At 36.7% G+C, this 21,629-nt stretch overlaps 4 protein-coding genes across 10 annotated transcripts; 3 read left to right on the forward strand and 1 right to left on the reverse strand.

Annotated features, from left to right (window-relative positions):
* The first annotated feature begins 258 nt into the window (after window positions 1-258).
* On the forward strand, window positions 259-1,470 carry LOC121985576 (universal stress protein PHOS32-like). The gene is made up of 4 exons (XM_042539121.1): window positions 259-572; window positions 664-773; window positions 868-986; window positions 1,230-1,470. The coding sequence occupies exons 1-4, from the start codon at window positions 395-397 to the stop codon at window positions 1,300-1,302; spliced, it is 480 nt and encodes a 159-aa protein (XP_042395055.1). The 5' UTR covers window positions 259-394; the 3' UTR covers window positions 1,303-1,470.
* Window positions 1,471-2,021: 551 nt separating this feature from the next.
* LOC121985575 (ent-kaurene oxidase 2-like) lies at window positions 2,022-6,452 on the forward strand. The gene is made up of 8 exons (XM_042539120.1): window positions 2,022-2,213; window positions 2,298-2,458; window positions 4,176-4,337; window positions 4,425-4,565; window positions 5,074-5,328; window positions 5,421-5,579; window positions 5,663-5,857; window positions 5,944-6,452. Exons 1-8 carry the CDS (start codon window positions 2,123-2,125, stop codon window positions 6,271-6,273), a joined length of 1,494 nt encoding a protein of 497 aa, XP_042395054.1. The 5' UTR covers window positions 2,022-2,122; the 3' UTR covers window positions 6,274-6,452.
* A 409-nt stretch (window positions 6,453-6,861) lies between these two features.
* On the forward strand, window positions 6,862-7,554 carry LOC121987786 (40S ribosomal protein S16). The gene has a single exon (XM_042541512.1). The coding sequence runs from the start codon at window positions 6,908-6,910 to the stop codon at window positions 7,343-7,345; it is 438 nt and encodes a 145-aa protein (XP_042397446.1). The 5' UTR covers window positions 6,862-6,907; the 3' UTR covers window positions 7,346-7,554.
* Window positions 7,555-8,822: 1,268 nt separating this feature from the next.
* LOC121985578 lies at window positions 8,823-15,935 on the reverse strand. Of its 7 annotated transcripts, none has more exons than XM_042539126.1 (8): window positions 15,794-15,935; window positions 15,697-15,713; window positions 15,550-15,613; window positions 15,277-15,311; window positions 13,843-15,139; window positions 11,735-11,932; window positions 11,496-11,647; window positions 8,823-9,588 (listed from the first exon to the last, which is right to left on the reverse strand). In XM_042539126.1, the coding sequence occupies exons 5-8, from the start codon at window positions 15,119-15,121 to the stop codon at window positions 9,136-9,138; spliced, it is 2,082 nt and encodes a 693-aa protein (XP_042395060.1). In that variant the 5' UTR covers window positions 15,122-15,139; window positions 15,277-15,311; window positions 15,550-15,613; window positions 15,697-15,713; window positions 15,794-15,935; the 3' UTR covers window positions 8,823-9,135. The 7 variants fall into 7 exon arrangements, with proteins under 7 accessions (XP_042395060.1, XP_042395063.1, XP_042395058.1 ...); XM_042539129.1 differs by having other exon boundaries at window positions 13,843-15,156; XM_042539124.1 differs by lacking the exon at window positions 15,550-15,613 and having other exon boundaries at window positions 8,823-9,031; window positions 9,121-9,588; window positions 15,673-15,713.
* Window positions 15,936-21,629: the final 5,694 nt, after the last annotated feature.

Here is a 21,629-nt window from a genome sequence, read left to right on the forward strand (position 1 = left end):
AATTCAGTGGGCGGGGAAGATGTAGACAAACTCCCAACCCAAGTCCAGATCTTATCTTATCTTCCAACGTGTCGTCTCTTCCGAATCGGATTCTCATTTTCATTTGCACTCTCACGCCTCGCTGTCATTCTTTGATCATTTTGAACAGGGCCAACGCTTTCTCCTCGTTGCCCACAGACCAAACAACATGCAGGAATATATGCAATAAATTAAACTAAAGAAGGCTAAAAAATACCAATCTCATTGCGAAAGGAGTACTTCAAATATTCCTACACATCTCTATCCCTCTTTTCTTCTTTTTTGATTCCTTGTGAGTTCGATGTCTGTATATATATAAACGAGAAGCTACTCCTAATCAGTGCACTTATAGTTCAGTGAGCGATCGATAATTAGCATGGCGGGGCAGAGGAATGTAGGTATAGCAGTCGACTTCTCTCCGTGCAGCCAGGCGGCGGTGCACTGGGCGTCGGAAAACCTGGTGAGAGGAGGCGATCGCGTCGTTCTCGTCCATGCCGTCTCCTGCTACCAAATCGAGCAAGGAGTTATTAACCTCTGGGAACGATCCGGATCGCGTACGTATACACATCTGTTTATAATCTACAGTCTTAGCTATTCGACTAATCCTTTGATCTATGCATGCACGTACGTATATCGATATATAAGCTCTCATTCCATTGAACGAGTTGTGCACTCCCAACGTCTGCAAGCAATATGCTGTGGAACCGGACTCTGAGACACTGAAGATGCTTGAGCAAATGGCCAGCCAGAAGAGAGTAACCAAATTGAGCCTATTTAGACGCTTTCGATCTTTCTCTGTCGCTCTCAGTTTGACTAATTTATTATATATCTGATGATTCACCCATAAAGGTTGAGGTGGTGGCGAAGGTGTATTACGGTGATGCGAAGGCCAAGCTGTTGGAGGCCATCGAGAGGGTCCCGTTGGATTGTCTCGTTGTTGGAAGCAGAGGACTAAGCAAACTCAAGAGGTCTCTTAATTATCTCAATCCCAGCCGTTGGGTAAAATTTAGCTAGCTAGTACAGATCATCAATCATTGTCGCATAATTAAGTTGCTATCCATCACTCTGTTTATAGAACAGACTGAATTGGCACTTCACCTGCATGTCCAAATGAGCTGATGACTGTGTCGCATTGTTTTCTTCTTTGGGCATTAAACTGCATGCCGGCAGCTGATGCGTACCTTTCTGGTTGTGTTCTGGTGGATTTGCAGGGCACTTTTGGGAAGCGTAAGCAGCCATGTGGTGGCCAATGCTCTGTGCCCTGTCACCGTTGTTAAGAAGTAAAGCGAGTTCTCTTCTAACTTCTCAGTCTTCATTTGAATAATCAATGATACGTATATATGTAATATATTTCAGATGCAATAATCAGATAGTTTCCTGGTGCTGTAGTTTCAGGAACTACTGTGTACGTGCTGATGAGCCATGTTTCTATAGAAAAACAACTTTTGTGAATTGTCGTTTTGTAAATCAGTTTGCATTTATTTTAAGTCGTTTTACTCATTTATAGCAATTGTCAAGTTGTAAGTTAAGTTTTAAATCAATTTAAAATCTTGTTTTAATCATTATGAGCTTCTAAGTAAGTACAATTTAGATGATGGACTATAGTACACTCTATTTAATTAATCGACGCACTTTATTACTTAGAAAACTATACTAGTTCGTCTCCTTTTGAAAGGAATATAGCAGGGATGTTATAGCAATGGTTCCATGCATCTTCTTTTGTATCGTAGTATTCCGTAATTATAAATTAAAAGTATAAATATATAAAAAGATTAAAATAAATAAATGAGTAATTAAAAAAATAAGTTGATCAATTGTCTTTTCTGTTAATCTAGTTTACTTCGTAGAAAGGATAATTGAAAGAGGGATCGTATAGGAATAAAATGTTACTCCTTTTATTTTGAAAGGAAGAAATTTTTTTAAACGTTGTATAATCTGTCTACCTCCTCTGAAGTAAACAGAGCTTAAGTGACGTGCTTCCAATCCTTGGCCGATTTATTGTCCCCTCTGTCTCTCTCTCTCTCTCCATCCCTACGTAATAAACAGTCGAGCAGGCAAGGTTGGGGCAACCACCCCGGCCCACTTCGGAATCGACGCCGGAGCCATGACCTTCGCGAGTGTCGCTGCCGCCATCTTCACGGTCTTCATCCTCATCAAGTTCCTCCGCTGCAGTCGCGTTTCCAATCTTCCGCCGGGTATGAACTTAACCCTCTCCACTCTTTTACCATTTTCTTTTCTTTTGTATTTGTGGATTGATTCGGAGATGTGTGGCGGTGTAGCTGTGCCCGGGTTTCCCTTGATTGGGAATTTACTCCAGCTGAAGGACAAGAAACCTCACCAGACGTTCATGAAATGGGCGCAGATTTATGGCCCGATTTATACCATCAAGACGGGCGCTTCCACAATGGTGGTTCTAAATTCGACTGGGGTTGCCAAAGAGGTACTTACTTAAATAAACTATTCTTCGCGCCTGAGGTTTTCAGTTCGTATGCTAGTTTAGAAATCTTGTTGGGGGTCTGAAGTGACAGGTGATAGACATATGCGGCAGGATTATTTGATGGATTTAACTTGTATAAACTAAATAGGAGTTAGTGATCGAAGTATTCTGTATTAAATATCGGAGATTTCATTGATTTACTTGATGAATTTGCCTCCATTTGAATTTGAATTCTTCTTTGTCCCTATCAAACCTAATATAGGAGAGAATATTTGACCTGGGTGTTACTTTTGTGAAAAAAAGTCAACCTCTAGAGCAGATCACCACCCCACACGGTGGGAATAAAAATTTGGAGCTTGTTTGAAGTGGGATCACGTGCATCGTATCTTTGAGGTTCAGTTTACTCTAAAAAAAAATGGAAAAGTGAATGGATTGATAAACAAGAACTGATGTAGATTATCTAAATTATCCTTTTTTTTCCTTTTCATTTTTCCATCCACTCATGCTTATTCATTCATCCACCTTTTTTTATCCTTTAAACAGACCTGAGAAATTGATCTTTCAAGTAGATCGTCTGGTAAAAGTTCGACCTTCCAGGCAATCATGAAAAATTGATTTTCCAGAAGTTTAAAATTCATGGTACAAGATTGTTTGTGATTAAATATTGTGTATTAGCTCTCTTTTGGGTTAGCTCGTAGTAAGATTCAATTAGTTATCTAACATTCTTATTCCTTATGATGTTTGGCTGATCGAAGTAATAATCAAGGTGAAAAAATGGCATGGTCCTTATTTATTTATTTACTCATCTAAGTAATAATTTCTTAGCTCTGAGCCTTTTTTTCCTTTTTTCTATTGAAAAGAAATTGACACAATGTTTGCTCAATTATTTTTGTATTTTCTCCATGTTGTGCATACCCATTTCAATCTTGTTGGTATGTCTTGATTAGTAATGATGGTCCACCTATAATTAAAAAAATTGTTACTCATGAGTTCTAGTGCTTTTTTGTTCCATGATAAAATTGTAATAGAAAGATTTGTGATCCTTACCAATATTTTTAAGCCTTAAGGAGAACCTTGGCGCAACGGTAAAGTTGTTGCTTTGTGATTTAAAGGTCACGGGTTCGAATTTTGGAAACAATCTCTTGCAAAAAGTAGGATAAGACTGCGTACAATGGATCCTTCCCCGGGACCCCACATGGCGGGAGCTTTGTGCATCGGGCTATCTTTTTTTACCAATATTTTAGGCCTATCATAATTATATTGTTGTGCCTAGTTCGAGAAACTAGGATTAATTTTAACAAATTAATATTGATGTCAAATGTGTAGTCATAAGGAATGCCAAAGCAATAAAATTGAACTAATTTGAGAGATTTATAGTCAGCATATAAGTGATTCAAGATGTATGCTACCGAGCACAAGAGAATATACCAATGATCAATTTCATAAGAGTAGATTTTGCTAATTGATGCATTCGGTACTGTGGATATGCAGATATACTACTATAGCTAGGAATGGTGAGGCAATAATTAATGACATTTACATTTCACCTGAATGTCAGGTTAACATTGACAGTATTTTTTACTGATAAAAGGGATTTCGGTCCTAGGTATGGATATGCCTGCATGCATAAAAGGGCACAATTTGTAAAACCTTGGCTTTCTAAGTTTGTTTCTTCTGGCCAGTTATGGTACTCCTGAGCTGTTTTATGAATTCTTCTCAGGCAATGGTGGCAAAATATTCATCCATCTCAAATCGGAAATTGTCGAAGGCATTGACATTGCTCACTTCAAATAAACGTATGGTTGCTATGAGTGACTATGGAGAGTTCCACAAAATGGTGAAACGCTACATAATGACTAGTTTGTTAGGTGCAAATGCTCAGGTGCACAAGCCAAAATTATCAAAGGATAATTTCTAATTCTCTGTTTAGTAGCAATGAGGTCTAACTTATTAGTTTATCAATCTTCAGAAGCAAAACTGTGGTATCAGGGAGACACTGATTAATAATGTGGTAAAATTTCTGTATTCGGATTTGAAAGATAACCCTAATGATGTGGTAAACCTCAGAAAGCCATTTCAGGCGGAGTTATTCCGATTAGCCATGAAGCAAGTAAGTCCATTTAGTTCGTTTTTTATTTGAGAAATGTAAAAAACCTATGCATTTCTGATGTCACATTTGAAGTCACTGGTCACTACTATTATATTTATGAATGCTGTGCTAGTAATTTATTCTTGTCCATAAGAGTATGAGAATTCCTGCAAGCTCGTAGTAAGATTGAAATTGTTCAAATAGTATCTGGTTACTACGAACATATTAATGAATTTATGATTGTAAATTTGTAATGAACGTTCTTGGTTTTAAGAGCATGGGCATTCTTATTTACAATTTTGAGGCCAATATGACTGCAAACCAATGGAAAATTGAAATGTCACCATGCAAAAGTAATAGTAATGGAATTTCTGCAAGCCAATCTCGAACCATTTTCACTATACTCTGGTTAGCTGCCACATCTCTCGCATATATCCCAGTGTGTCTGCTACTTTGGTACGTGCATTGGATATGCTATATGTTAAATATAAGAGAAAAGTCTTTGCTGTATTACCCAAAAATTTTGCAGGCTTTGAACCTGGAACCAGAATCCATTTATGTAGAGGAACTTGGGAAGGAATTTTCAAAGGAAGAAATATTCAATGTGTTGGTGGTAGACCCTATGATGGGTGCCATAGAGGTGGACTGGAGGGACTTTTTCCCTTACTTGAGATGGGTCCCTAATCGAACCTTCGAAATTAGGCTGAAGAGAATGCTCACGCGCAGGGCGGCAGTGATGCAGCTTCTGATTACAAAAAGAAAGAACAGTAGACAATCCGAAGAGGTCCTGCTCATCTATTTTATTTGCAGAGAATTTTTTGTGTGACTATTTTTATTTAAATCAAATGTCACAGAATCTGAATATTCAACTTGTAGGAGATAAGCTGCTATTTGGACTTTCTACTGTCTCAGAGCACTTTGAGTGACGAAGAGATAATGTCATTAGTATGGGAAGCGGTAATTGAGGCATCCGATACAACTTTAGTCACAACAGAATGGGCTATGTTTGAGCTATCTAAGAATCCAAATAAACAGGTAGTGAAGAATCATGACCTCCCTTTTTTTTTGGCAAAATGTATGAATAACTAGCACTTAATCATGAGACAAATTCTCTACAGGAACGTCTCTACCGAGAAATTCAACAAGTATGTGGGTCTGAAAAGGTTACCGATGAGCATTTGTCACGGATGCCCTACTTGAACTGTGTGTTCCATGAGACCCTAAGACGTCATTCCCCTGTTCCTATAGTACCTCTCCGGTATGCCCATGAAGATACCCAGATCGGAGGATTCAACGTCCTTGCGGGATCTGAGGTGGTGAAAATTCCCTTATGAATCCTTTAAATTATCGTTTTGCTTTACCACTCAACAGACCTCTTCATAACACTTCCAAACCACAGATTGCCATCAATCTCTACGGATGCAATATGGACAAGACGCAATGGGATGAACCTGATGAATGGAAGCCTGAGAGGTTTATAGATAGCAAATATGAGCAAATGGACATGTACAAGACAATGGCCTTTGGAGCTGGAAAGAGGATTTGTGCCGGATCTCTGCAGGCATCGTTGATTGCATGCACTGCCATCGGGCGTTTCGTGCAGGAGTTCGAGTGGAGGCTGAAGGAAGGAGAAGAGGCTAATGTCGTCACTGTTCAGCTCACAAACCTTAAGCTTGAACCTATGCTTGCATACATAAAGCCCAGAAGCACCAACGATTCGTGCCATTGATAGTCTTAGCGTTGAATTACGTCGAGATAGGCATGTGTTTGATGATGCGACTCCGAAGGAAAATGGGAGATGTACAAATTAACAATGAATATAATTATATAAATAAAAGCATACTTTGAATGCTTGTAATAACTTAGTCATCTGACTAAACGATTTTATAAATGGTTTGCTAATAATTATATGAGTTGTTAATTCCAATTAATTTTATTCATCTTTACTTTTTTTTTTATTAGGCACAAGATACAGAACTTAACTTATGCTGGGGTGATTCAGTGTTGCAAAAGTTTTTTATATATAAATTAGAAAGCGCAGTAGTGATGCTCAATCCCAACGTTCTTAGATAATTCATTGGCTCGATCTTGCCTCGGACAATTTTATTTTCTTTACGAAGTGCATGGAGATCTCTAGCTATTTATATTTCTGTATAAAAGTGTTCGACTATTTGCTGTCAACGTTTAAAAGGTTAGCCGGACCGCCAACTTTATTAAATCGGACCGGCCTGACCGGACCGGACCGAGCTGAGGCAAAACCGCTTCCGAATTGCTAGTCCCGTCCACTGACCACTATATAAACCGATAGATACGCTAGCCTAGGGTTTCATCTCGCCTATTCTCCCCGTGCTCGAGCGGCGACCATGGCGACCCCTGCGGCGGAGTCGGTGCAGTGCTTCGGTAGAAAGAAGACGGCGGTGGCGGTGGCGCACTGCAAGCGCGGACGTGGACTGATCAAGGTGAACGGCGTGCCTATCGAGCTGGTGAAGCCGGAGATCCTCCGCCTGAAGGCCTTCGAGCCCATCCTCCTCCTCGGCCGGCAGCGCTTCATGGGCGTCGATATCCGTATCCGCGTCCGCGGGGGCGGCAAGACCTCCCAGATATATGCTATCCGCCAGAGCATTGCCAAGGCCCTCGTCGCTTACAACCAGAAGTACGTCGACGAGCAGTCCAAGCAGGAAATCAAGGATATCCTCGTCCGCTACGATCGCACTCTCCTCGTCGCCGATCCACGCCGGTGCGAGCCAAAGAAGTTCGGTGGTCGGGGTGCTCGTGCTCGGTTCCAGAAGTCCTACCGCTAGAGCTCGTCATTCATAGGAAAGTTCCAATCTTGCTTCGCTTGCTAGTTCTTTTTTGCATGAACTTTTAATCATATTGATAAACGTAGTTTTATTTATAGTTTCTATTGTGGCTTTGGTAACAAAGAGACATACTTTATTAGTTCGATTATGTTGATTAAGATCAATCTTTGTCTGGAATATGCAAAATTGTTTCTGTTGCTCACCATTTATTTTGGCATCATGGTGTTTTTGAGCGATTCGATTGCATTTTGATGACAAATCTCAATAGATTGTAGTTTAATGATTGCACAATTATGTTGCTATCAAACAATGAATGAGCCATTGTGGTAGAGTTGTTTTTGTAGCGAGGCAACAGTTCTGGTATGAATTGGCCATCATGGTCAGGTATTTCATTTTTTCTCAATAATTTTGAGGGAAATTTTATAAAATTCTTTTGTGATCTATAATACTTCTTCGATCAGAGCATCTATGACCTGACGTCGATGATTGTGATTTTGATTGTTGTTTTTACTCTACAAATTTTAGATACCACACTGAGATTCTCTCTCATCTGCCTGTTTTTCCCTCTCATTTTTTGAGCTTTTCCCGGTAAATGTTGTTCTATTGCATGTTTTGTTTCTCTCTTTAAGTCTTTTTTCCTCAAATTTGTATGTTCTTCCTCATATATCTTGTTGCTTAATTTTTTGTGTGTAATTTTCGCTTCATCTCCCATGCGTAGATCCCATGTGTTCTACGCAAACTATTGTTATTTTAAGGTTACACTAAATCGATTAAGTTATTTTTATTGTAATAATTAAAGTTTATTTTTTGAACTGGTTTTTAACTAGTTTTTAAATGTCTATATCGTCTAAATTCATTTTCTCGACATTTATACTAGAGACTATATCTTCTAAATTCATTTTCCACTTATTGCTACCATTAGTACGTAGAATTTTTTTTTGAATTATTTTATACATCATTAGTCCCCTCCTTTATTTTTTTTCTTTTTTCCTTAAGACTTCGGTCAAAAATGTTCACTAACGTTTCTCGTATCAAATCCATCATTGCCATTAAATTCCAGTCGAATTTGAAGGTGCAGCATTCATCACAAGGCCCTTTATTCCTTTAAATTTCATCCTACTAAAAATTAGATCAACCACAGTTGCCTACCAAATAAGCAGAATGCTGTTGGTGAGCGAAATGTGTGGCCAGAATTGTAAAATCTGAATAATAAACAGATTGATAGAATCTTCGGATATTACAATGATGAATACACCTTGTGCTTTTGGTATGCTAGATGATTATTGTCAACGAGCTACAATAGAGGAAGGAATAAGTTCATTACTATGTACCCATCGGGGTACATTGTCACTTCCAACCTTTTCTTCTGCACCAATCAACTACTCGAATATTTAGAAACATTGAAACGCAGTGAACCTAGTTAAGGTTGATCATCTCATCATCACACACAAATATGAAAAATCGACCAATCAAAACCTTTTCTAGGTCAAACATGTGGCTATTTGGAAGATCGTGAATAGCTACTGCTGATTACATCCACAAATTGTTTCTTTCTGGCAATCAAAGATAACAAGTTTTTGATACCTACAGAGTTTACTCTCCTACTGGTTAGTTCCTGGAGTTACAAGACAACACAACTAACTAATCAATTTGAAACACAGTCCTCGATTCACCCTTGTTCTGTCACTGAAAAATAAGTGTTTGAACAAAAGCATCAAAGATCTGTCAAACTACATAAACCCATCACAAAAACAAAAAAAAAATTCCAGCGTCACCTGGAGCTGAACTTGCTAGTTCTTGGTGTTTTTACCACGTGCTGCAAGCTTTGATGCCACCTCTTCTTTAGTCAAGGGCAGATAATAGATTCTTGGGGCAGCCTTTGTCTTCTTAAACAGATCGTCGAGTGTCAGAGCAGGTGGGTCGGGCTCCCTTGGAGGTGGAGGAGGTGGGGGGAGTCGCTCTCTTACAGGCTGTGGATCAGGTTGTCTTGTGATGGGAGGCAAAGGTTGGTATTGTTTCAGAGCATGCTGATGAGCTGGAGGTTGAGCAGCCTGAGGTTGCTGAAAGTTTGTAGCCTTGGGTGTGTTTGGGTTTGAAGCTGGGGCCTGTGGCGGTGCCTCAGTTTGTGCCTTGACTTCTTGGGGATCAACAAACTCCGCAACCAAAAGATTTCCACCATTGGGAGGCCACTGCAGATTGTAAACAGCACTGCGAGTTGAAGTGGCTTCCTCCACTGAAGAATACTGCAAAACATAACCGTAAGGCTTTGTAAAAGTTGACCAACATCAAATTGGAGAAAACTTTCCATTTTCATCGCTTGGAGAAATAATGAAAATACATAGTTGAACACTGAAATCCCCTATAAAGTCAAAAGATGATCGGAACTGACTTGGGTTAAGATGATGTGATGATGTTCCATAAAACCAGTTAACCCCTTCAAACACTTGAAAACCGGACGCAACATTAGAAGAGGGAAAAAATGATTTCATTGGATAGGAGGCTGCTGATGCTAATGCTGCTACTACAGTGTTATACTGTGAATGATGGGAGTTATATAGCAAAGAAAGTGCATGTACAAGAAACCGGATAAAGAAGAGTGAATTACATGAATTTAGTTATGATGGCAGCTTATTTGCCAGAAACTGTCAAGTAGATAATATAATATAAGAAACTATTAAATAAGTGGATAACATAACTAACATAATATATACAAAAGTAGAGCATGTGTTTAAAACAGAAAGTTAACTATGAATATTAAGAATAAAACATAAATTTGACCATACAGAAGATTGCAAACAAATAAAAGGCTGTGATGGTGCATAACATAATATCACAGGAAATAACAAAATCATTCCTGCTTTTACCATGGTTTAATCTGATATTATTAGTCCTAATTAGTGAAAAACTAGAAGGACCAAGCTGGAATTAGATTGAACTCCTAAAATTAAGAAACAAAGATAAGAATAACAAGCCAACTTTAAGTCCTGAGATTTGGGGTCAGCTATTGGTTATTCAGACCTTATCATGTATCAGTGAGCAAAGCATCAAAAAATATATTCACTCTCCTGCAGCTTGAAGATTTACAACTAAATCACCATATAAATAATATTATGTTCATGGATGCATTTAGTGAAAAAAGTACAGAGCCAGCAACATTTAGCAACAAAAGTTCCTAATGAAGCTGGTCAAGGAATATGCATGATAACTTATTTGAAGCAAAATATCTCCTCAAACTTTTTAACTATCCTCACTCCTTTCATCTTCTCCTTCCCACTTCAATCTTTGATGACAGTATAAGAAATACAAAGAACAGGGAAGAAATGAAAAAAAATGGAAATCTACAGAAAAATGCAAGTATGAAACTTGGTTTTATTGAGTATTGAACTCTATAGTCAGTTGCATCAGGCATCAAACTCTAATCTGGTAGCATTCTATCACTAGGAAGTTCCAAAATCACGTCACTGAACAAAACACTTTGAAGGTTCCACTAAACTTTCCATATGAAATCCTCCTCACGACTAAAGAAATTTCACTTTCTTTCCTACCAACTACCAATCAAAAGCATATTATGGTTGATAAAGCATTAAAATTTTTCTTTAGTCTAGACCTGGGCGATTAAGCCAAATCTGCATGTGCTACTATCAAACATGCTTGTAGCATCATCCTATAGGGAATTCTTGGCCTGGTTATCTCCGGGTAGAGAATTAAAGCACATGGCCAAAAACATGCAACAAATTTCAACAAACAGCCATACTAAGTCCGGCTTAGACTGCACAAGAAGTTGGAAATCTGCCAGGGTGTTGATCAATAAATGGACCATAGAGGCCTAGTCAAAAGACATAATGAAGTAAACAACAGATCAATTTTTTTTGCTAAAAAATTTACAGGTTAGATACTGAACATTAAACATTCATAAATTTATATCTCCATATTGTTATAATAGGATGATGTTAATTCCTTCATTTTAAAATTTTAAAATGTAAGATTATTTATAAGTAAATTAGATATAATTATATAAAGAACAATTACCATACTAATCAAATTCAATAAGAAGAAACTTGCAACAAAACATTGCAAACACAAAAAACAACAAGGTTACAGTACACAAGGAAAAGTGGAGCTAAGGATACATAACATAGCATGAACATACAGTAACATAGCAGTGGGTCTTAATGTGGTCCATCCAGAAACTGGAAAGTGTTCCAGTTTTTGCAAGCAGCTCTTGCACAGCTTTCAGAGTGAAAGGGCGCACAAATCTGTCAATTCGTAGTGAAGTGGTTGCAGGTTTCTGTGATGGTGGAACTGCATTTCAGAACAGCGTCTGGTCAAACAAAATTATTCAAAATATGAAATAAAATTAGACAGACAATACAGATCACTTAATCTCACCAATCCGTTCCTTCTGAGAACCTCCAGCATCCTTTAAATCAGGTTTATTGAATGTGCGTCTAGAAGTAATTTCAAATGTATTCTTAGGTGCACTTGATGTACTGAGGTTAGATGATTGACGTTCTGGAATTTTAACAGTGTCTGAACTCCAACGCCGCTGCCGTTTCGGAACCTCATTGCTTGCAGCAGCTTCTTGGTCTGACCCAAAAAGGCCATTAAATTGATTACTTCACTACTGAGATGCCATTTGGCAAGACATGCCAGAAAAAGGAATAGTACAAGCAAATAAAATGCAAAATAGTAGCATATAATGTTGAATGATGACTCGATGAACAGAGCAACTGCTACCATGAATAGCTGACATATAGCATCCCAAACACAACTAAAACTGAACGAAGAATATGGAAGTATACAGGATTTGAAATAGTTGAATGCAATTATATAACAAGCTAATGTAGCCAATGTACTATTTCAACACTTTATTCAAACACTCTACTATAAGATCAAGTGTTTCCATTGAACTACAAAGATAAGAAGCAGACCACAGACAAATTTGTCGATTGCAAGTCAAATTCAATAAACTATCTCTTTTTACCATAATGAAAAACAAATTAGCATATCAGGATAACTGTTTTGCACCTACAGTTTAATGGGTACATCAAGTTAATCTTTTAGTACTCTAACCAGATTATCTTATCTAATTATAAAAGCTCCTCCAAGATCGACATAATTAAATAAAAGACTTTGAGCACCTAAAGCAGCATATAAACTTCAATGTGCGGCATGCACATCAAAATGCTGCCTGGTAAAAAAAAACATAAGTTTTCCAGTGCAGTACAAAAGAATTTAGCCGTTAAAAATTTGTTATTGCAGCAATACAAAGCAAGGTTTAAAATTTCGAACCGTGCCGAAATTTCAGTCTCATACTGGAACGATACGATTTCGGTATCATATCGTGCCAATGTATATATATATATATATATAGTAATTATAAAATAAATATGTTTATGGTGCATATAAAAATAAGTTGTATATTGATTTTGTATAAGTTCTCAATTATTGAATAACTTAATATTGTTAGAAAAAAAATAATTAAATACAATTTTATTTAATACTTAGTTAGCAACAATAAAATAAGAAAAATTTATTTAAATATAGATGATGGTATAATAGGAGATATAACTCAATAACGTAAAAAAATTCATATAGCCGACCTCACCTAGTAGGATAAGGCTTGGTTGTTGTTATTGTTAAAGAAAATTGATCTATCAATAACTCAAATTAAAATTAATTTGTCTATAATAATAAGTATATAAATTAATATAAAGATATTACTTTATATAAGATTATATAAATTAACTGTTTATTCATTTAATTAATTATTAATTAAATAATATATATTTTAAATAGTAAAAAAATACAAAAAAATATCAGAATATAAATCTACTTTATTAAAAAAAATTAGAATTTTTAAAGAATTTTTTTTAAATTTTAAATCATATTTAAAATAATAAAAAAATATATATATTCGAATATAAATCAGAATTATTAGATTTTTAAAATTTTTATATGAAATTTAAAACATTAAAAAACAAATTTTCAGAATATTAATTAATAAATTTTACTTTAATTTTAAAATATTTTTTATATATTTTATTAGGATAATCTAATTAAAATTTATAAAAGTCTGTTCGAAATATCACATATACGTTATAAATTGTTTGTTAATTAAATAAAAAATTTAATTTCGATCAGGGAAAAGAAATTGGCACATGAGCAAGTTGTTAATGCAAATAGGATTCAAGTGACTAGGCCAAGTTGGAAAGCGTAGACCTATAAAGTTTAGCCATTTTCATACCTGGGGTCATAAAGAATGTCAGAGATTTGTTTGAAGGGAGCTTATCCCATATGTTTTTATATATGAGTTCATTGACTCTATTAAAATAGAACACATTAAACATGCTCAGACTTAGAATTATGACTATACCATATTGATAGAGCAAATATTTGCCATCACACTTAGTATTGAAATAAATATCATTCAAGAAAAACAAGCAAATAAGATCAAATGATTTAACAGAATTAATATTCTAATCCACTGTCAGTACCTTCTAATTTTCTCTTTTCACCAAGGAGTGCTGGCTTCTTGATGTCTTCATTAATAGTTACCTCCAGAATTAACCCATCCTGCTTAACGTCAATGTTTCTCGTATCACTAACAACAAGCTCTTGTATCACCTCAATTTTTTCAACTAATTCCTCAGATTGGATATTGGAATCAATGTTTTTACTTTCCAATACATCATCCTCCATCAATTCATCACTCGAACTCCTATCTAAGTTCAGTTTTTCTGGAGACTCTTCATCAAGGTTATCTTCTTTCTTGCCTTCATCAACAAATGTATTTTTTTTAACATTTGTATCTTCCACGGAGACCAGGTGATTAACTTTCTCTTTAGCATCATGCACAGTCTGCAGATCGCCACCTAGTGAAGGAACAATGCTGGATGATGGCTGAACCATCTCCTGCTTAACAACCTCTTGTTCTAAATAAAAGTCAGCAGCATTTAAATTATCCTTTAATTTATTCTTTTCAATAATTGACACAGAATCAATAGGAAGGGACTCACACTTAACCTGGGATCCTAAGTCTAGGCTGACCACAGATACCTGGTTGTTTGATTCAGGGCCGGCTTTGATTTCCTCAAGGGGGAGGTTTGAATCGTCCTGCATCAGTTCATCGAGCTTTTCTTCAGAATTTGTTACAACTGCATCTAAATCGTAATGCAAGGTCACAGTGTGGCTCTCAGTTGCATCATCTTCCAAGGCTTCCACATGAGCTTCTGTTTCTAAAATGGATGCATCCAATCCTGAAGAAACTGCCCCAGCATCTTCCATTTTCAAATCTTGGTTGATGTCTATATTGGTCACTTCTGAAGTAGCTTTTGTTGCACCATCATGTTCAGTTTTTCCAGCATCCGAATGATCATCAGATATGCCAATTTTCACAATGCCAGTGATATCAGAATCTTTGACAGCCATAGTGGTATTGGTGAAGTCATCCTGCTCATCTGGATCTTTAACTTTGTCAACCATAGAAGCACTGGAGAAGTCATCTTGCTCATTTGGATGTTTAATTTTGCCAACCATAGTAGCACTTTCTACTTCAAAATTTTCTGCCACCTTAGGTTCATCTTCTTTGACTTCATCATCAACTTTCTTTTTGTTCTCCACAACCTCGGCATCCATTGCATCAGCTAACCTCCGTACCAATTCATCCTTCAAACCTCTTACTGGTAGTTTTCTTTTCTTTAACTCTTCTTTCAATTCAGTAACCTTCCATTGGTCAATGGATTTGTTGTTGAGCACAGGATATGGCGATGACATACTGTTTAGGCTACAGTCCTACAACACATGTTTTTCTTCAAATGATAAATAGTAAAACATGAAGCAGGACTATCTAACAAAGGAGAAGAGAAAAATTCCCAAAATCTAGAAAAAAAAATTGCAACTACCATACACTGAAACATAAAAGATCATACCTGAAATAAGAAAAGTTAGCTCTGGAAGTGAGAATCTGCGATAGTCAAAGAAAAAGCAGAAATAAGCAACATCAGCCAAGTTGCAAAAGGCAACAAAATAGATTTACAAAACCGAAGTTAAAGCTTGACTTTTTGGGCAACATTGCGAAATGCAGACACAAACGAACTACAAAACCTATTCACCAGACAAAAAGGTCACGAATAACCAAAACTCAAATGCGAGCTCCAAAATATTTACTTTCGTTCAAACACCATCCAGAACCAAGAACTCACCAGGAAAGCAGCTCTCCGAGAAGAAAAACGGTCGAGTATTCAGAAGAAGCCAGAATGAGAAACCCTAGTTTCATGAAAAGAAATACAAATAGACATTAAATCGAAAAAGAAAAAAAAACGAACCTCAGGGAGGAAGGTAATAGCCACCTCAATCTCCTTTCTTCCTGGAAAAAAAAAACAAAAAAAATATAAAATTGAAGGTTGTAATCCACGAAGAACATGAAGGACGAAGAAGGATCTCTACGGGTAGCAAGCGAGCGCTAGAGGATAGTCCTTTTCCAGGGCTTGTTCGCTCTCTCTATCGATTTGGCTCCAGAAACGGGTGCAAGGCGGAGCGATAGGCAAGGCGGAGAGGCGAGAGGAAAGGGCGAGGGTTTGTGGTCGGAATGGACGACGGCTGCCTTAGCTTGTATATATTTATACTCCCCCGTCCGTGTCCGAACGTAGCGCACAAATGAGGATCCGAACCCGTTAAGCCGAACGGTCTGGTCAAGTCCACTCCGATCCAGTTCAACCTGGTCAAAGCGTGAGGAGCTTCAAAGAACACAGTCAGTTAAATAATTTAAACGAACTAAATTAAAATTTTATAATTTGTTTTTAAAAATATCTCAAGATGATTCAATTCACTTGGGTCTATGATCCACGACGGGCTTAGATTGATATGTGAATCGAGGAAAAAAAATCTCCAAAGCTAAAAATTAAAAATAAAAATTGACTTTTTTATTAAAGGGAATTGTAACATTTCCTTATTTACTAGAAGGTATCCTAATTTTAAAATTATCAAAAAGAACATCAAAAAAAATATTATTCCCTTCCTATCTCTCTCGTCAGTGACGATGGGATCCTCTGGTCCCGTCTATCTTGGTCTACCCCTGGACCAGGGGTAATGATTGGAACAGGTGGAGACCATTAAATTCTTCCAATCACTACAATATACCAGGACTTGGTCCGCTATAAGCGGACTAGAGGATCCCTGCTCCTCTCGTCAACCTCCTAAATATCCTCTCTCCGTATGCTATTTTTCCAGTGCATCTCCTGGTGGGCCTGATATGGGAATGTAACGTCCCTAATTTTTTTTTTTTTTTTGGGGGGGGGGGATAAATCATATATATCTATAAACTTAAATCAACATCGTCGACATGAAAGAAAATACTAAATTCTTAACATGAGTTTCTGAATTTATTTACAAACAAACAGCTACTAGGCTATGCGGAAAGGTAAACTAAAGTAGGTCTTTGAGTTGTACTGTCATGGTCCCGAGCTGGCTCACTGGTCATTACCTCTTACCTCTTTCATCTCATTTCTTGAAAAAAAAAAAGTGATAATCTATGAGTTGAGAGGTTCAGCATATTCCGAACCATGTTATGCAATAGGTAGCGCCCATAATCTAGCGTACTATGGGGTACCCAAGCTAGATAACTTAGGACTTACTTATTGACATATTATGGGCATGAGCACAAGCGTTGACATAGGCATACAAACATGTGCATACGCATAAGCATGTAATAGACATAATCATGAGCATGTGAATAAGTATAGACATAAGTATACTTACATGACATAAACATATATACTATAGATGAACAGAAACATAAGCATAAGCATAAGCATGTAAATAACTAAGCATGAAATATATATACTCATGAGCATGTATATAAACATAGGCATAAGGATACTTACATGGCATAAACGTATATGCTAAGGATGGACATAATCATAAGCATCATCATGTACATAAGCTAAGTATGAAAATAAGCATAATCACATAGAGTTAGTGAGCTCCCGGGCTAAGGGCACCGGTCACACTCAACTACATAGTTTGGTGGGCTCCCGGCCTAAGGACATCGGTCACACTCCACCTTATGGAATTTTGGTGAGCTCCCGAACTAAGGACACCGGTCACACTCAACCTCATATAATTTTGGTGAACTCCCGAGCTAAGGGCATCGGTCAAAAGACTTCCTAGTTTAGGCGCCGACCCTTGAAACTCTACCGCCACCTGAATTAAAGCATATACAAAGTCAAGCCCCTAGATATATTGTCAGCTATCATGGGCACGAAGTGGCACCCCTGCTCGAACTTCCTGATAAACTCGGCAACAGTGCAGCTACCCTATCGGAACGTCATGAACTCTCGGGTCAACCTCGATCGCACATCCTCCGTGAAGTATTTAGCATAGAACACCTCCTTGAAGCCCTCCCATGATAGTGTAGCTAGGTTCAGACCTACGGTTGCCCCCTCCCACCATAGCAGAGCATCGTCCTTGAGGAGATAAGTGGCGCACGTCACCCTATCCGCACAGTCCAACTCCATGAATCGGAAGATGACCTTTACGGACTTGATCTAATTTTTCGCTACCATCGGGTCTGTAGTTCCAGTGAAGTTCGTTGGGTTCATCTTACGAAACACATTCGTAACCTGCCTCTGGCCTCACCCTATAGCGCAACCCTGCATTAGGCCCACTAAACTGTGCAAAGAATTGACTCATTCCTGCAAGCACTTGCTCCTGGCTCACTTGAGGCGGTGGCGGGGGTACTACCTCTTGCCTCTCTTCTGGGGTCCCACCATTGTGATGTCTAGGAGGCATACCTTTATGCAACCCAAGCTACTATGAAGTTAACATGTGTTTAGATCTGCTATATCTATACCATGGAAACAACAAAAGACTTATTAGATTGATATGTAGTTGGTCATACTATTCAACCATCGCGATGTTGTTCCCTCTATCATAATGCTTAGGCGGATGGCTGTAAACGGTCGAACCATTAAGAGATTAATTTAAGTTTAAGACTTGTCTACTTATCCATACTACATCAAGTTTCTAACTTAATATTTAAATAAACGTGTAGGATATAAAGCTTTAACTTACAGACTTGAGGACTTAATGCTTAACTTTTTGAGCTTCTCAGAACCAGCGGTAGGCACAACCCTTCTAGGAACTTTTGCTCTAGAATTGTAGTATCCGGAAACTCAATGGTTTAATTAAAAGGGTTCATTTAATTTAATTAAAAATTTATTTAATTAAGTTAACCTACAACTAGAGAATTTAGATTAATCAAATAATAAAATATAAATACATGAAATTTTTATATAGATTATCCATCTAAAATATAATTAACATATTATATATATTATAACATAAAATATATAATATAGATTATATAAGAAATGTGTAGGTAAATTAGATTATATATATAATATAGATTTAATCTCTATAAATAATATATTATATATAATATAAAGAAAATATGATCAATATAATATAACGTATAGATAATTATAATATATATATATGTGGATTACAAACGTTCATATATGATATAAATTATATAAGAAATGTGTACATATAATATATAGTAAGAAATATGTAGATAATATTTTGATATATGAATCATATATATATAAATTTGATCTATATCAATAATATATTATACATAATATAAAGAAGAAAAAATAGGATCATAATAACGTATTTGTAGAAATTATAACATTATAATATAGGAAATATATATGATATATATGGATATGTATATAACATAATTGATAGAATATAGACAAAGTCCTAATCTTTCATCTCTATAAAAACCCTACTTTCAAAAGAACTATCTACTGATTTGAATTGGCCGACCTTAGGAAGCTCCACCCTCTTCATTTTTCTCCGCCGACTCTAGAACTCCAAGGAAAGACAAAGACGGGAGAGTCAATAGCTAAGAAAATTAAAGACATGTTCCCTACTTGTGTATGCTTTATTTAGTTCTTATATCTTGTGGAAATGCGGATACTATAGGGGTTGGTTTGATCATTGCTTTAGGGCATATTATGTTGGCTTTAATCTAGTTTTTGTTGTACGAATACCTTGATTTTAAACCTGTGTCAATGAGTGTAATCATCACGATTTGGATACAGATTTCTGAGCAAGATATTAGTTGCATATTCTGTTCTTCGTGTATGCATACATCCTAGAAGAAATCACCATGTTATTTTTAAAATGAGTCACGGTTCCAATTGTCTCAACGTGTAGTGCATTAATTAAGTATGTAATCATGGATGTACAACGCGTTGTTTTAAGGGTTAATCAGATTCTTAGTTTCATGTTACACGGGTTAATTTAAGTAACTAAATCTATCTATTACTTAATCCTTTATATATTTACTAATCATGTTACACGTTAATTTCATGGGATACGCTACATTTTTATTTGTATGCAATCCATTTGTCATGCATCTTAGTTTCACGTTTTTCTCGATCTGTTCCCAAATAAAAATTAGAGAACTATGTATGCTTAAATTGTAGTGTAGGGATTTCAAATTTTGGATTCATAGATTCTTAAGTTCTTTTACTTTAGAAGATGACACCACATTAGCTCCTATAATATTGACGGGTTTTAGGATTTGCTTGGAGTGCTTGTGCTTACCCTTGCTTCACGTCATGAAAATTTAGTAGGCCATATGTATGATATAAATTTGCATGTTTATATTTAAGATTGTAATTACGCCATGTCTAAATTGCTATATATGCTTATGCTATGTTGATGCACAAGTCTACATTTAAACTTATGTTATGAATTTGTATGTTATGTTAAGAGTTAAGCTTATGTCCATGTTTAAGTAGTGATTAAGTTTATGTTAAGTGCATGACTATACTTACGTCCATGTTTATGTAATAAACATGATTGAGTGTGACCAGTGTCCTCAGCCCGGGAGCTCACCAAATCTATGCAGTCAAGTGTCACTGGTGTCCTCAGCCCGGGAGCTCACCAAATCTACGTGGTCGAGTGTGACCGGTGTCCTTAGCCCGGGAGCTCACCAAACTATGTAGTTGAGTGTGACCAATGCTTTTAGCCCGGGAGCTGACTAACTCTGTGTGATTATGTTTATTTTCATACTTAGCTTATGTACATGATGATGTTTATGATTATATCATTTTTAGTATATACGTTTATGTCATGCAAGTATGCTTATGCCTATGTTTATATACATGCTCATGAGTATGTCTATCTCATGCTTAGTTATTTACATGTTTATGCTTATGTTTCTGTTCATCTATAGTATATACGTTTATGTCATGTAAGTATATTTATACCTTCGTTTATTCACATGCTCATGATTATGTCTATTACATGCTTAGTTATTTACATGCTTATGCGTATGCGAATGTCTGTATGCCTATGTCAACGCATGTGCTCATGCCCATAATATGTCAGTAAGTCCTAAGTTACCTAGCTTGGGCACCCCGTAGTACACTAGATTATGGGCGCTACCTATTGCATAACACGATTTGGAATATGCTGAGTCTCTCGACTAGCAGATTATCACTTTTTTTTTTCAGAAAATGAGATGAATGAAGCAGGAGGCAAAGACCAGTGAGTAAGCTCGGGACCATGGTAGTACAACCCGAAGGCCTACTTTAGTTTATCTTTTCGCATAGTTTAGTAGCTATTTGTTTGCAAATAAATTTAGGAACTCATGTTAAGAATTCAGTATTTTCTTTCATGTCAACGGTGTTGATTTAAGTTTATAGATATATATGATTTATCCCCCTAAAAAAGTGAGTCGAGAGACTTAGCATATTCCGAACCGTGTTATACAATAGGTAGCGCCCATAATCTAGTGTACTACGGGGTGCCCAAGCTAGGTAACTTAGGACTTACTGAGATATTATGGGCATGAGCACATGCGTTGGCATAGGCATACAGACATTCGCATACGCATAAGCATGTAAATAACTAAGCATGTAATAGACATAATCATGAGCATGTGAATAAACGAAGGTATAAATATACTTACATGACATAAACGTATATACTATAGATGAACAGAAACATAAGCATAAACATGTAAATAACTAAGCATGAGATAGACATACTCATGAGCATGTATATAAATATAGACATAAGCATACTTGCATGACATAAACGTATATACTAAGGATGGGCATAATCATAAGCATCATCATGTACATAAGCTAAGCATGAAAATAAACATAATCACATAGAGTTAGTGAGCTCTCGGGCTAAGTGCACCGGTCACACTCAACTACATAGTTTGGTGAGCTCCCGGGTTAAGGACACCGGTCACACT

The sequence above is a fragment of the Zingiber officinale genome, chromosome 5B (genome assembly GCF_018446385.1).
Source record: "Zingiber officinale cultivar Zhangliang chromosome 5B, Zo_v1.1, whole genome shotgun sequence".
Classification (NCBI taxonomy): domain Eukaryota; kingdom Viridiplantae; phylum Streptophyta; class Magnoliopsida; order Zingiberales; family Zingiberaceae; genus Zingiber; species Zingiber officinale.

Bases quoted from the DNA above. Each gene is read 5' to 3' on its own strand.
- LOC121985576 (XM_042539121.1), top strand. From the start codon at position 395: ATGGCGGGGCAGAGGAATGTAGGTATAGCAGTCGACTTCTCTCCGTGC. The intron at 573-663 runs GTACGTATACAC...TCGATATATAAG, and splicing joins CTGGGAACGATCCGGATCGC to CTCTCATTCCATTGAACGAG. The intron at 987-1,229 runs GTCTCTTAATTA...GTGGATTTGCAG, and splicing joins GGACTAAGCAAACTCAAGAG to GGCACTTTTGGGAAGCGTAA.
- LOC121985575 (XM_042539120.1), top strand. From the start codon at position 2,123: ATGACCTTCGCGAGTGTCGCTGCCGCCATCTTCACGGTCTTCATCCTC. The intron at 4,566-5,073 runs GTAAGTCCATTT...AAAATTTTGCAG, and splicing joins TCCGATTAGCCATGAAGCAA to GCTTTGAACCTGGAACCAGA. The intron at 5,580-5,662 runs GTAGTGAAGAAT...AATTCTCTACAG, and splicing joins CTAAGAATCCAAATAAACAG to GAACGTCTCTACCGAGAAAT.
- LOC121987786 (XM_042541512.1), top strand. From the start codon at position 6,908: ATGGCGACCCCTGCGGCGGAGTCGGTGCAGTGCTTCGGTAGAAAGAAG.
- LOC121985578 (XM_042539128.1), bottom strand. From the start codon at position 15,121: ATGTCATCGCCATATCCTGTGCTCAACAACAAATCCATTGACCAATGG. The intron at 11,648-11,734 runs GTGAGATTAAGT...TCTGAAATGCAG, and splicing joins TTCTCAGAAGGAACGGATTG to TTCCACCATCACAGAAACCT. The intron at 9,589-11,495 runs GTATGTTCATGC...TATGTTTTGCAG, and splicing joins AGACCCACTGCTATGTTACT to TATTCTTCAGTGGAGGAAGC.